This window comes from Chiroxiphia lanceolata, chromosome Z, assembly GCF_009829145.1.
Source record: "Chiroxiphia lanceolata isolate bChiLan1 chromosome Z, bChiLan1.pri, whole genome shotgun sequence".
NCBI lineage: Eukaryota > Metazoa > Chordata > Aves > Passeriformes > Pipridae > Chiroxiphia > Chiroxiphia lanceolata.
The window spans coordinates 23,060,388-23,075,557 of record NC_045671.1 but is presented as its reverse complement, the minus strand read 5'-3'; the positions used below and the strand labels follow the sequence as shown (position 1 = coordinate 23,075,557).

Below are 15,170 nucleotides of genomic sequence, written 5' to 3'. Positions count from 1 at the left end.
TCGGCCTGGCCCTGCCCCGCGCTGCCGGGCTCAGGTGCTTAAATAGCGGCGCCGGCTGCGCTGCCGCGTCCTTCGCGCCGCGGGAAGGTAAGAGCGGGGCGGGCAAGGGGCCTCTTCGCGGGCCGCCTTTGCCCGCGCCGCCCGGGGAGGCCGCGGGGCCCTGCGGCTGTGCCACCATGGCGGGGCGGGCTGGGGACGGTCCGTCCCGACTGTGGGGGCAGCCCGGGAGCGCGGTGAGAGGGGCTGTGGGGGGCGGGGGCGGGCGCCACCGGGGCGGCTCGTCCTCCGTCTGCCCCCGGCCGGGGGCTGTGGCGGGCGAGCGGGGTCGTGCCGCGTCTCCCACCCGCCGGCATTCCCGTGTTTTCACTCTCCTGCAGGGTGCGAGCGGAGCTGCCCCCGACCGGAGTCTGAATTAATCAGGAGCGTAAGTGTCCGGTCTGCTTCCTGGAGCGCCCACGGCTCCCCATACTGGTTCCACAGTGAGCTTTACGCCATCTCTGTGAAAGGATGGAATATCTCTGAAGGGGTCTCTTCGGCTATTCTGCTGACACATAGTATTCTCGTGGCTGATGCTGGCATACGACTGGGAGTGCACAGGTGAGGAGGCTCAGATGCTGCTCCCTCGCGGAGAGGTGGTGGACAGGCTGCCCTGCCCCACTCCTTGCTCCTGAATGATGCACGGGAGCTTTCGGGACATGGTCCATCCTGTTGAAGACCTTAGCGTGTCTTAAAACACCGATTGACTTAGAATAGGGCGTACCTGATGGACTGGTGCATGAGGAGGGGTGTGCCATGGAATGCTACCTTTCCTAGATGGAGTAGAGTTTACTTGCTTGTCCATTAAGTTGTCTGTGGCTTAATGCCCCAGGCCAGCCTCAAGAAGCTGGGACAGGATGGCTTCAGGTAGCTTTTGGAGCCCTGCATCTCCCTGATGGTCTCCATGGTCTGTCCTGTGCATCAAAGATCTGTAAGTCTCTTTGTCTTGTGCCTTTTGCTGCTTTGAGGTACATCAGCCTTATGGGGCAGAATTCCCATAACTGATCTGTCTTGTGTTACCTGTTTGAAAAATGTCAGCTCTAGCTTTAACTGTGTCTACCTTCTCCCCAGTCTCCCTGCAGGTACTCTAGAAAATAGGAGATGTTTTGCCATGGCTCTTGTGTGCCACTAGTGTGTCACATAAAAAGCATCCCACCCACAAACATGGAACCGTTCAGAGCTAATTTTTGAATCTAGGTGCTGTCCTAGTTGCCTACATGACATCCAATCAGCAGGTTACCAAGCTTTGTTTTGCAAGCTCCTCACTGTTTGGGATCCTTGCATCCAACTGTGGCATCAGTATTCTTCCCTGATGAAGTGAGTGAGGAACGTATGTGGATCAGCTTTTACTGTAGCTGCTTTTCTCTTGAAGGCCAAAGAGACGGGAGTTGGCAGCTTTGCAGAATGCAGTTCTGTCTAGCACAGATCAGAATCCCTGATAGTGCTGGTTTGTGGTGAGAAGGATCCCTGGATCCCTGGGACACATGTGTCTGGAAACTGGCAGGATCCCACTTTCTGGAATTTCCTACTGCAGCTGTTTTCTAGCACTTCTCTAGACACTGACTCCTGCCCCACCTGCAAGTCATAGATCATAGCACAGCATTACCCTTCCTATACTGTGAGCTGAAACAATGATTTTGTCAACTTGGATGGGCAGAGTTTCCCTCTTTAGTAATCTTTATGCACAGTAATCTTCCTCCTAGGATATCAGAGTTGTATATTCTGTGACATAAGAGCATTGTCAAGCACTGATTAGAGACTGCATACATAAGAGATCAAATTGGATGTATTTGACATCTCAGAACTTGTTAAGGGTATGTAGTCTTAATGTTGCTTGAAAGTAGAAAACTGAAAGTACATCCTTTGAGCATCTCCCCTAGTTCTTCAAATAAGTTCCTCCATGGGGAGGGGAGAGTGTGGGGATGAAGGCTGCACATTCCAATTTAGTTTAATCAGCTGTACTCATTGATGGGTGTCTCTGCTGAATGTCAGGTTAAGAGTCCAGTCCAGGGGGGAACTCTGTGTGTAAAGAACAGAAAATGGTGTGGGTACAGAGGCAGATGAGAACAAAGAAGGAAATTAGGCACAAGGAATGAGAAGAAGTAGGGAGCCGTTCATGTTTTGACATGGAAGTTAAACTGAATGAAGTCAAGAGAATTTTTCCTTACAGGTAGCTTGACCTATAAGAAATCGTGATTTAATTTGAAACCTGGGAAGAAAAATAAAAGAAGACGTGACAAAAAATAATCACGCAGTGGCAACATCCCAACAGCAGTTCAAACTTTGGAAAAAGTGGAAAACTTGAAGTCCTTGAAAAGGATGGCTTGAAAATTCTACTGGGATTTCCATTGTGGACTACAGCTGACAGGGTATTATAGTTTTTGAAATAGCAATACAGACTAGACCTGATCCTTCTGCATGAAAGTATTTGTATGCTTTTGCAAGCAAAAAGAGGGAGAACTGGGCCTAGTCTGGGAAGCATAAAACAGAAGGTTAACAGTGTTATAATTCTTCCAATGCCTTTTTTTTTTTAATATTCTAATTTTGTGTTCCTGAATTCATGATGTCTGCATGAGGCTATCAGATTTCATATAAGAGGAAAGTAAATTTATAGCCCTGCTGTTTGCAGTGGAAATCTTGGACAATAGGACTCTTTTGTCCTCTGAAGGCTGAAGAAGAATCGTATTAAAAATGTTTCCAAATTCTTGAAGTTGTCCATAATGTGAAAGTTGTAATACAACTGTTACACACAGAAGTGGTAAGAAGTTGTGATGTTATTTCCTGTTCCATATACCTGGCATGGGCCTGACTTAGAAAAAGGTAAAGCACTATGTCTTTTAAGTTAAGCTTATAACCAGACTTCCATTACCAGCTATGTTTCCAATTCCCTTTTTGCCATAGGGTAAATTCCCTTATATCAATATGCCTGTGGGGATATCAGATCTAGTGGAAATATTTCAAGCACACAGTCAATTTAAGGCTTACTTCTTTGTTAAGATACTTTTTATTGAAACACAAGAAATAAAGCTTAATCTTGCGTGGGGTTTTCTGTTTAGATTTCATGATAGTGTAAATGAAAATTAGTCCTCTCTTGGATTTTGCAGCACAAAATCTGTGGCTTTCATCCTCAAAGCCACAACAGACTGTTCTAAATGTTCCTTCTTTTGTGGCCTGAAAGAATTGAAAAAATATGCACAAGCTTAATTTCTAATGTGTGTTTTAACTTAATCTCATAACAACAAGATTGGTGAAAGAGAAGCAGGCGCTCTGTTGGAGTAATGAGAACAAATTTCTAGATTTTTCTTTTTAAGGACTATACATTTGTATTTACTTCTTCTTCTCCCCTTCACATTCTTTTCTTTTTTCCTAATTTACTTGTACTTATGTCCGTGTTTTCTTCCCTAGAGGGAACTGCAAAGAAAGGTTTTAGAGTTCTGTCTAATTATAATGTGTTGTTGTTATAATGGTTAATGTGCCTCAGCAGAAAAATATCTCAAGACAATTGTGTCTGGAACTGGGTTTTATTGGGATTTTTTTTTTTTTGGTGGTGTTTTTTTTGTCTGTGTGTGTTTCAGAGGCCCTTTAGTCAGTTTTGTGTATTTGTTGGTAAGTCAGTAAATCTCAGCCACCTCAGATAATTTATGAGAATAGGGAAAATTTCTAGACAGGAAGGAGCATATGCAGTTATCAGAAACAATTTTATTAACTTAGGAAAAACCACTGTAATCAAGGAAGGGTGACCAACCCAATCCATTTTCTCTGCTCAGAAGAGCCTTCAGACTGACTGTAGCTCGTGCAGTGTTGAAAGTGTGCTGAAGTAAAGGTCTTCCATTTGAAATCAATCAGAATTTCTGTAATTTTTTTTTGTGACAAGCTGTCCTATCTTTAGTGCTCTTTATAACCAATTTTTTTCCCCAGTGTGTATCTGACTCTTCTACCAAGGGAGCCTCAGTTAGCAGTTTTTCAGATCAATCTTAGTAGAGGGCTAGACTGAATTCAGAACCTTGAAGAAACACTTTGCAGACATAGTTTACAAATTAAGTGATCACAGTAATGGAACACATTAAGGGAAGGTCCTTCAGTTTCACTATTCAAGATAGCCAGATAGGAGATTTTGTTGCTTCCTGGAGTGGCCTTTTTACTGTGTTTCCTTACCTGTCAAGTCTTGTGCTTACTGTGCCTTTTACCTGCGTGATATGCTCTGCCTTCTCCTGTGCTGTTGGTGGACCTCCTTTGGTGTTCAGCAGTAAAACCTGTTGTAACTTCATCATTCGTGCGTCTGCTCAGCCAATTCTTTATTTGGATTCTGCTCTTACAAGTGGCTAAGTAGTGACTGAATAGATTTCCTTGCATTGCAGATAAATAATTATGTGTTTGAGTGACTAGGGGGTTTTATGGTTGTGTTTTGTTTTCATCCCGGTGGGGCGCTGCAGTTACTGGGGAGTGACACAAAGCATGTTGTGGCTGACCCATGATCAACAGTTTTCTTCCAGGAATCTCATGATACTTTGTTTTTCTTGTGGAATAACTGTTGGTGAGGCATATGTAAGGAGGATCCAATCTAACTGGACTTTTTTTAGCTTCCAGTCATCTGAATTAGTAGCAGGGCAGTGGAAGCTGGTAGAGAAAAGGCTGAAGGTTAACTAACAGACAGCAGTAACTAAGTCAGTTTCCTGCTTCCATCTGTGACAAACTTCACCAGTCCCTATATATATATCCTTCCTCATATGTCTAATTCATAGGTGAAATTCTCTGTCACAGGAGACTGCTAGTAAGGGGAAGAGGGCAGTGGTAAAACAGTGCAGCATGAGCATGCTTAGATACTTCCTACACTTGGTATGGAATGGCTTTTTTCATGGTTTATCCATGAGACTTTTCTTTTCTGTAGTCTGAACTTCCCCTGTGTTTCAGGTTGGCTTTTGATGGATGGTAGCCAAGATCTCCGTGGTTGCTATTCACCATGGAGGTGAGTACAGATGTTCATCTGAGCCCTGTAGTCCAGTGTGTCAGAGCAGCACAAACTTCCTTGTCAGTAATGGCAGAATTTTTACGGTTTTTTTCCTAGAGCTCACTGAATGGAACTCTCTTCTAACTTTCAGTCAGGCTTTCCCAGCTGCAGTTTACCCACATCCAGCAGATTTGTTATCCGTAGTACCATATGGGCTGTTATTGGCCTCAACACTATTTTCTATTTTCTTCTACTTTACTTCTGAATCTAGACTCTTGTGGGCTCACAAGCCTTCTGCGAGCTGCCTTTGTTAATTTCTTTTTAAAGATTTTTGGAACACAGACAAAGGATTCAGAAGTAGGGGAAGTTGAAGTGTAGGAGCACTGTGCTTACTAACTCTAACTATGGAATCAGTGAGAGTTGAACTACGTGGTATTTATAATGTGGGGGGTTTGGGGGTTGGTGGTTTTTTGGTCATTTCAGAACAGAATGAAAAATCTTCTCTATGCTTACTTTTTTGCAACTGTATAGGACAGGAAGCTTATTTAAGAAGAGAAACAGAAAGGACTTTATTGCCTGTAGAAGGAGAAGCAAGACTTATGTGCTTTGAAAAGGTTTGTATTAAAAGGTTTGCTTGGTTAAAAAGTCCAATAGTCATCGCTTATTTGCAGTAGGATACTGTCTCTCAAAAGCTGTCACTCCCTGCTGGTCACAGAAATTTCCTGTAGCTTTCTGTTTTCAAGGGGAAAGCTAACCTGTGCTTGTTCCAAATTTTCAGCCTTTGAAAATAATGTCCCCTTAGTCATAAGACTGTTTCTCTAAAGAAACAATTCATTTAGCTGTGCAACAGCAATTACAGTTGATTTAAGTATAACTGTAAAGCAAGTTCAGACTTTTTATTGGCATTTAACATCAGCAGACTTGATTAGGCCCTGTAATCCGTAGTGGAGGTACTACAAAAGAGGAAATACAGGAGAGTACACAATAAAAGCTGAGTAGCAAATTTCAAAGTAGAAAATATAATGTAGCTAGTCTCGCTGAGTTTTTTTTCTTTTGATTTGTGTATTTTCATGTTCACAGATCTGCTGTAGTTTGCTGCCATTTAATGCTAACAACTCATCTGCTTGAAGAGATTCTGTTGTAATGTATCCAGTGGCTGTTCCTGCACCAGGAGGTGAAGGAAATAACGGACAGCATGGGAAACTTATTTTTTTCCTTTTTGTTTTTGGAACTGTGTTGCTGTGCGCTGGATTCCTGCTTTCAGTCTTTATTCTCCAGTCATGCCCATCCGGAACCTTTAGTGACTGTAACGAGGTCCTTAAGGCTGCTGGGCCAGTGCTGGCTGTAACTGGACTGGTTTGTGTTTTACTGGCACGATCAAGGGCCAGGATGTATATGAGACAAAGACAATTGCAAAATGAGCAGGTGTACAGCCTTGTTTTTTGCCATGGGAACTGTCAGTTTGCCCAGTTTCTCATATTTGGATTCCTGTTTTTAACTAGTGGAATGCTAATTAGCATCCTGGGAATTTGGGTTCCTGGTTGCAGCCCTGGCTGGCATACCATACAATTCAACCACACCGGCAGTTCTGATGTGAACCTCCAGGGCTGTGGATTCCTGTCACTTCAAATCATGGGACCTTTGATTGTGCTCACTGGGTTGTGTTTCTTCGTGATAGCTCACGTTAAAAAGAAACAAAACTTAAATCTCAACCACGAATCTCGTGAAAGTGAAGAACATCCTCAGAGCCCTGAATCTTTTCACGTTACAGTAGGTGGGTAAATAATGTTGGAACTTTATATTTGAGAGTTAGTAGGGATTTTTTCTCACTAATTATTTATCTCTGAATATTACTTATAGGCATGTCAGTTCTGGCATTTCAAGCCAGCCAAAACAGAAAAATGTTGCTTTGTCTCATATGTTTTCTGTATGGTCAGTTCAGCTACCTTTCTCACAAAGGAAAACCCCTCCTTTGGCGTAAAAAAGAAGGTGTGACTGTCTGTGTAAAGGAAGCAACACAACATGACACAAATGAGTCCAATCCCAATTCCTTTCTGAAAGGATGTAGTTGACACTGCAGATCACAGGTCTAATGAATTCTGTGACTATATGTAAGATTTCTTTTAGCCTTGAGCTTCTGACCCCTTAAACAGAAGAATCTGATTCATAAGCAGTATATTGTATTTTTTTTTTAAATTGCAGCCATATCTTCTATCTGTCAGAGATATAATTGCAAGATGCCTCAGTTAATTGCACAGTATTTCAGCAAATGTGGTGTGTTAGCAGAGAATAATACTCTGTATGTAGCACTGGTTTAATGCCCAATGAATACATTCCACGTGTAGGTTGTTCTGATAATTCTGATTACTCTGATTATTGTAATAAACTCACTGATTAATTAAAAGTCAGTCATTGCTTGACTGTCATCTGATTGACTGAACTTGAAATCCATAATGAAATTCAAGCCTATTTATAGACCTGTAACCTGGTGACCTTTAGGAAACAGGAGGCTTTGAAGTCAGTTTTCCAGCCACCAGGATAAAGCAGTAGGAAGGAATTCAGATTGTCTTTTAAGGCAAGAAAGCAAAATTAGTGGATTCCTTTTATACTTCAGTCAGGAAAAGTAAAACTGAAAGGCTGAGGGTAGAGGTCTGATTTACGGTGTTGTTCTGGAACAGCGGTGACTTTGTTAGAAAACACTGCCTACCTCACAAATCAAGAATTTTGATGCTCTGAACTGTCCCAGCTCACAAATTACAAAGGAAGAAAGGGTGCCAGGCAGCTTTGAATGTTTATGTAAATTATGCCAGCTCACTGACTGATACAAACTTTGTTTTTTAAAAAAAAGTTTCAAACTTTTCAATTCTGAAGTTGCAATTGGCAGATATGCTGTATAGTATACTTAATAGCAAACTGTGTATCAATAGTCCTGGTTGTGGTTATTGTTCCTTGATCTGCAAGTAATTCAGTAGAGATACTGTCAAGGCGCACAAAATCAGTCATCGGAACCATTAATGACTTGAATTCTTTCATTATAGCACTGCAGTAGATGTGCAGAAACTTAGACTGACCTATTTTAGACACGTGAGGAAAACTAAATGCTTGCCTACCCTTAAAATGAGCCAACAGTAACTGTGCTTTGCACTTTCAGTTTCTGAAGACAGACAACAGTGTTTGTGTCTCTTAGCTAGATGGAACAGTCCCCCTCCCCAGAAATTTAATTTTTTTTAGAAATTTAATTTTCTAAATTAAATCTTTCATTTATGAATATGCTGCATCTTTATTTTTCAATGATTTTGGTTTTGAATGTACCTCTGGCATTCTCTAACAGCCTAGAATATAACAATTCTGTCTGTGGGATCATTGCACTCTATCTTAAAAGGTAGGCAAGTACAAGTTCTAAGGTACTGTTAAAGTAACCAGTGATGCTCAGTTTTTCAGAGGTAGTAATTGGTGTTTTTAATTCTAGGTGATGCTGTAATGGTATTCCCACCCCCACCACCTCCTTATTTTGCTGAGCCTATGTCGCCAACTGTGACACATTGTCTTATGTCGAGTGTTTTACCTGCAAGTGAAAATCCTCCACCGTATCACTCTATCTTCACTAATGGGTAAGACTGTGTTCTTCTCTGTCTTTGGAAATCTGAGCTGTTTCTCAAGGTATCCGGGATCATGATCTTATATAATCACTGTGAATTAACTACTAGCCATGACAAAGTTTTCTAGTGCATAACTCAGTTTACTTCAGCTACATTACTTGAATTGGCATTAAAACATTGTAATATACAAGAGGAATTACAAACTGCAGAGTGTCCTTTATGAGGATTAAACTCTTACCAGTTTATTATGATCGGAAAGAATGTCTGAAGTGAGAACAAAGTCTTAGATCAGTGGCCCTTAGAGTAGATTTCTTCCACAGATTGTCCAAGAGAAGGTGCCCTTGGCAGCAGTGCTTCAACGGCATGATATCCACATTGCCATATTTTAGAAGCCTCTGTAGAACCAGTGCAGCAAGCCCTTCGTGACATCTACCCACAGTCACTTCATCTGTCAGTGTGCTCAGTTCTCCTGTGTCCCTTATCTCACTGCTCGAGGCAGTGAGACCTGCTGTGCTGGTCTGCCTTGTTCCTACCCCGGCAGTGTGTCGAGATCAAAGGATACTTTGATATTGCAGGAACAACCAGAGAGCTGATAAGGGAGGTTGCAAAGCCAACTTCATCTCAAGATGATGTACCTTACCTATGCAGCCATTCTTTAAATACATTTTGTATAGCTGATGTGCTAGATGCTGCCACCACCAAGCTCAGGGATTAGGAGCTGCCAACTTGCTTGTTGGAGCAAGTCTAGAGAAAGCCACCAAGTTTGTTATAGAGGTCTGGAGTATCTCCCCTTGAGAAAACGCTGAGAGAATTGGATTTGTTCAGCCTGGAAAAGAGAAAGCTTCAGGGTGACCTAATTGCAGCTTTCCAGTATCTGAAGGGAGCCTACAAGATGGAGGGGGACTTCTTACAAGAGCATGTAGTGACAGGACAAAGAGGAATGATTTCAGATTGCAAGAGTAGGTTTAGATTAGATATTAGGAAGAAATTCTTTACTGTGAGGGTGGTAAAGCCCTGGAAGAGGTTGCCCAGAGAAGCTGTGAATGTCCTATCCCTGGAAGTGTTTAATGCCAGATTGGATGGAGTTCTGAGCAAACTGGTCCAGTGAAAGATATCCCTATCCATGGCACAGTGGGACTGGAACTCGATGATCTTTCAAATCCAGACCATTCTGTGATTCCATGGTTTAGTTTTGGGCCCTTCATGACAAGAAAAATACTAAGGTGCTAGAGCATGATGAGATGAGAGAAGGGCATCAAAGCTCATGAAGGGTCTGAAGCACAAATCCTCTGAGGAGTGACTGAGGGAGTGGTAGTCTTTCAGTCTGGAGAAAAGGAGGCTCAAGGGGATGCCATATTGTTCTCTCAACTACCTGAAAGGAGGTTTTGGCAAGTTGAAGGTCAGCCTCCTCTGCCAGGTAATAAGTGACTGGAGAAGAGGAAATGATATCAGGTTGTGCTAGGGGAGGTTTATCTTAGCTGTATGTTAGGAAACCTTTTCACAGAAAGGTTTGTAAAGCGTTGGAACAAACTGCTCAGTAAAGCTGTGGAGTCACCATCCCCTGAAGTGTTGGAAACTCCTGTGCATATGGTTTAATAGTGAGGACATGGTTTAATGGTGATGGTGCTAGGTTGGACCATCAGTTGGACTTGACAGTCTTGAAGATCTTTTCCAAACTTAACAATTCTGTTATTCTAAGAGCCCCAGCTGCCTAGCTGTATCCAGTCATAGTAGTTGATGGACTGCTGCTTTAAGAGCTTTCCACTGTGCTCCAGATTTTTCCACTCACATGAGGCAGTGTGTTCCACTACCAGCTGTACCAACTATGTGCCTGATGTCAGTGGTAGTTCAAAACTCTAGTGCTAATCTTCCTTTTAAAGCAAGCAAGCACAAACCCTTTCCCTACCTGAAGGCCTAAATGCCATTGGAAGGGGATGCTTGTGTTAGCACTGGTGTTTATTCTTGTTACCACACTTTGTACAGACATGTCTGAGTTGTGGGGTTTTTTTTTTTTTAGCAATCCTTTGAAGTATACCTGGTGGATTGTTGAGGTTCAGCTTCGCTGTGTGATCGACTCAGTTCTCTAGTCAATCACCCTCAACAAGCTCATTGTACTATCTTGTTTTGTAGTGCCCTCCTCCAAACTCATTCTCCCCATCAGTGCTGGAGACAGCAAATGTCTCCTGTTGCTGTTAGCACAACCCAGACTGTGGTTCTGCCTTTTGTCAAAATCATTTTCTTCTTTATTAACATAGAATAATTCATTCATTCATGGCCAGTCTTCACGAACGAAGATTTGGGAAAGGTCTTTACCCTTCGAGCCTGCGCAGTGGATTTTTTAGGTGAGACACAGTGTGCGCTGAGCTGAGCCCACCCTTTAATCCCAAGGTTCATCTACCGGGGCCGAGCGAGCTTGGACGGTGGCAGTGAGGTCCTCAGGATGTAGGTTTGTTTAGAGTGACCTTCTCTTAGATGGATGGCCTTAACAGGGCTGACGAGCTCCATCTGCCCGGGGGAGTTCCCTGACCGGGAATCGAACCCGGGCCGCGGTGGTGAGAGTGCCGCATCCTAACCACTAGACCACCGGGGAACTCCCACATAGAATAAACACCTTTATCAAAAAAACAAAAAAACAAAAAAACCCCAAACTTTACTCACTCTTCCTTGCTGCCAATATAACACTCTAGTGCATGGGGGGACTGGTCCCCAAACAAACAAAAAAAAAAAAAAAAAAAGGAGCATATTCATATCACCTAGGGAAGGGAGATACTCAGTGTTTGGTTTCCATGGGCCGAGGTTGTCCAGCTTGAGGTTGATGACTTGTGTTGAGGGTTGCAATGCCTGTTAAGGCCTAGCTATACACACAATTCATTCGGTTTGCTGCTTTTCCACCTAAATTGCTGTAGAGAGTTCTTTTTGTACTAAGCTGATGAGAATCTGTTGATTACTCAGTGCCTACCTGCCAATTCAGGATGACAAGGGTAGATGTAGGGATGAGAAGATGTCAGAATTGATAGAACAAAAGTGTTTTGTGGAAGACAGCAGCTCTTATGACCAGGCATGAATTGTTGTGTGAAGAAACATTTTATTTTGTTCAGTATAGAAGTTTTTGTCTATTCTCAGGTTGCAAGTGAAATATATCAGCTCTTGGAGTTATACTAATGCAATCAGAAGACAGAGCAACAGGAGAGCCAGTAAGCTCCTGCTGCTGAAAAAGAAAATTTACATGACACAACTGTTCTTCTTGGGCAGAGTGAAGGTGTCCGCGGCTGGATGGTGCTTCATACCAGCTGCTGCTGCTGCTGGAGTTAGGCACCACACTGAGCCTGTCTGTGCTACAGCTCCAGCATGTGCTGTAACTCCCTTCTGACATGTTCACTGATATATGTAGAAAGCAAATGGATGTGTGTGAAGAAATTACTTGTCCTGAGTGTGAACCTAGACCTGCTGTGGAGTTTCAAGCAGCTGAGAGAGTGACTTTTGTACCACCTGTCTGAAAAAGTACAGTGCAGAAAACTGAGAGCCACAAGTTCTCTCTATCCTGCAATTTCAGGCTCTGAGTTCAGATGTGGGCTGCCTGCCATGTGCTTGGTAAAATGTGCAAGATTCATAGCATCCTAGTATATCCTGAGTTGGAAGGGACCAGCAAGGATCATTGAGTCTGGCTCCTGGCCCTGCACAGGACAGCCTCAAGAATCACATAATGTGTCTGAGAGTGTTGTCCAAATGCTTCTTGAACTCAGACAGGCTTGGTGCTGTGACTGCTTCCCTGGTGAGCCTGTTCCAGGGTGAAAACCTTTTCCTTATACTCAGCCTAAACCTCCCCTGATACAACTTCAGGCCTCTGGTCCTGTCACTGGTCACCACAGAGAAGAGATCAGTGCCTGCCCCTCCTCTTTCTCTCATAAGTTGTAGACTGCAATGATGTCTCCCCTTAGTCTCCTCTTCTCCAGGCTGAACAGACCAAGTGACCTCAGCTGCTCCTCATACAGCTTCCCCTCAAGGCCCTTCACCATCTTTGTTGCCCTCCTTTGGACACTCTCTAAGAGCTCAATATCTTTCTTATATTGTGGTGCCCAAAACTGCACACAACAGTCAAGGTGAGACTACCCCAGTGCAGAGCAGAGCGGGACAATCCCCTCCCTTGACCAGCTGGTGATGCTTTGCCTGATGCCCCCATGAGGTTGGCCACACAGTCCTTTTCTGCAGTGTTGCTTGGAAAGGGATTATCAAGGGGTGTGAAAGAACTCAAACAGCGCATCCTGCACTGAAAAAAGTCAAACAAAGGGTGGTGAGAGAATGGCAAAAAGATCTAGATCCTCAGACTTTTTGTGAGCCCTCCCTGCTGGTGCACAGAGCAGCAAAGAGAGCTGACATACCAATCAACCTCTCTTTCCTTCATCAATTCTACAAAATCCTCTCCAGCTGGATCAACTGTCTCAACACAGAAATATTCAGTTTTGGTGCTCTGAACTTTGTGTGATCCGGTCAGCATTGTTGATTGCCTGTCTGGACTTCTCTGTCTTGTGAGCATATATACACAAAGAGGCAGTTTGTTGAGACGGTGTCTAATGGAGTGTATAAAACACCTCAACACTGGATGCAGAAACCCAGAATCTCTGACCTCCTGCTTTGGTGTTCTGTGACTGGGGGTGCTCTAGCTGTTGCCCTTCCATGTTCCCCAGTGTCCTCACAGAGACCCTCTGAGTTGATACCACTTCTGGGTTTTTCATTCAATCCTGCTCTGTCATGGCTCAGCACTTGCTGGCAGACAGGGCATCTTGAATAGTGCAAATTGTTTCCCAAGTGCTTTAATAGAAGAGAAGCAATGGCCTCATTGCTCATAACATAGTGCCATGGTTGAAGATCCCAAATATGGCAGGGTACAGTATTTCATATATGGATGGCTACTAGGCAAAGGTGATTTGCCTCTTCAGTCCATTGCTTGGTGTTCTGTCAGCAAGTGCTGTGGTGAAGGCTGTGCTGGATGAGAAAGCTTGTAGTAAGCTGAGTCATGGTCTGATCCCAGAATTATATTTTTTTATTCCTGCAGTCTGTTACATAGCACCTCAGCATTTGTCTTTTAGTATTTCTCTCTCTATTAAACACGCACGCTCACCGATTTGTCACTGCACTGAAGATGAGGTGACTATGCCCTGTATTCCGGCTCCTCACTCAGTATTGGTACAGATGCATGCACAAAGGCAAGAGTCAGCTCTGGGAACGAGACATGAGGAGAGAGGAGCTGTCTTTCCTTGGAAAGCAGCTGAAGCAATGTGCTGAGGGCAAGATGAGCAGGGTATCAGAACAATGTGGGTTCAACCAGTTTGGATTCAGTTGTGATCGTCAGAAGAGGACAGTGAATACTTGGCTACCTGCCTTGAATGTCACTGGGAACTTTGCAATCTGGTCATGTCCGGTTGCTTCTGTTTCTCCAGCTCTGAGCAGGAATATGACTCCTTATGTCTGTCATGGATTGCTGGAATGCCTAGTAAAAGTTTCAGATGGCCTTTCATGCGAGATTTCAAATGGCTCAGGATTGTGATTTTTGTGATGCAGTTCTAAGTCTAGTAACTGTCTTTCATAAGGGAAGGGGACAGTGTGTATGTGATATACTACAAAAGGGAAGATACTTTAGGAGCTATGAATCAGAAGGAGATTTAATAAGATTGTGAGATAGCACTGCCAAAAGCAGCTAATGCCCATAAGCCAGGCTGTGACTGGTGATTTGAGAGGTTAGAAGGGAGCTTGTTTTGCCCTTCCCCTCTGAAATAATAGAATTTTCATATGAATCATAATGTAGCCCACCGAATGAACTCCTAATTCTTGTACAAGTTCTTTGCTTCAGGGATTTTTAGGAAGTGTGTGCATACATGTATGTTTATGTAAGTCAAGTAGAATTTCACTCACTGTAGATAAATGAATTATGCTAATACGCAGTTTTGTGTTTTATAGAGCACAGCTTGCAGATGATGAAAGAATAGTTGCTGTTAGAGACTATGAAACCATATGTACAATTTCTGGAAGCAGCTCACCTTCAGATATTTTACCAATGCTATACCTCTGCTCTGAATCTCCTCCAAAATATGAAGAAAAAGCATCAATAACAAATAATGAATATTCACCATCTTCTTCCTCATCTTTTTCATCTATTTCCTTAGCCACATCTGACATCAGCTCATAGAAGACTGTCAGTTGACTTAATTTTTAAATTAAATTGTACACAGAGATTTACAATTTTTGAATTTATTTACATTTTGTAATAAAAGCAATAATGTTGGCTGCGTCTAATCTTTCATCAGGAAGAACAATGAATTTGGATTTCAAGAAATAACAGATAATGCTAGGCTTCTACTAAAGTAGTCTGAAGGGAGTTCACTGCAGGAATGTTAAACACTCATCTGGTTCTGTTACAGCTTCAGTTTCTATTTTTAATTGTTCTTTTTATAATGAAGGCGTTAAGTAGAGACCAACTTTTTTGATTATTTTAATTAAATCTGTTTGGAACTTCAAAAAAGAAATAATTAGAAAGTGTTTTCATTTCTATTTTTGCATGACTTTTGTGGAAAATAGTGGTTTGCGAAGTT

At 42.7% G+C, this 15,170-nt stretch overlaps 1 protein-coding gene across 3 annotated transcripts; it reads left to right on the top strand.

Annotated features, from left to right (window-relative positions):
* TMEM171 (transmembrane protein 171) lies at nt 1–14,874 on the top strand. 3 transcript variants are annotated; one of them, XM_032676381.1, is made up of 7 exons: nt 1–87; nt 378–424; nt 4,948–5,002; nt 5,516–5,598; nt 6,065–6,758; nt 8,454–8,595; nt 14,539–14,874. In XM_032676381.1, the coding sequence occupies exons 5-7, from the start codon at nt 6,128–6,130 to the stop codon at nt 14,765–14,767; spliced, it is 1,002 nt and encodes a 333-aa protein (XP_032532272.1). In that variant the 5' UTR covers nt 1–87; nt 378–424; nt 4,948–5,002; nt 5,516–5,598; nt 6,065–6,127; the 3' UTR covers nt 14,768–14,874. The 3 variants fall into 3 exon arrangements, with proteins under 3 accessions (XP_032532272.1, XP_032532271.1, XP_032532273.1); XM_032676380.1 differs by having other exon boundaries at nt 378–597; XM_032676382.1 differs by lacking the exon at nt 4,948–5,002 and having other exon boundaries at nt 378–597.
* Nucleotides 14,875–15,170: the final 296 nt, after the last annotated feature.

What these genes read in the sequence shown, in the direction of transcription:
- TMEM171 (XM_032676381.1), top strand. Translation starts at nt 6,128, where the DNA reads ATGTATCCAGTGGCTGTTCCTGCACCAGGAGGTGAAGGAAATAACGGA. An exon ending in ATCTTTTCACGTTACAGTAG is followed by an intron (nt 6,759 to 8,453) that starts GTGGGTAAATAA and finishes TTTTAATTCTAG; the next exon opens with GTGATGCTGTAATGGTATTC. An exon ending in CACTCTATCTTCACTAATGG is followed by an intron (nt 8,596 to 14,538) that starts GTAAGACTGTGT and finishes TGTGTTTTATAG; the next exon opens with AGCACAGCTTGCAGATGATG.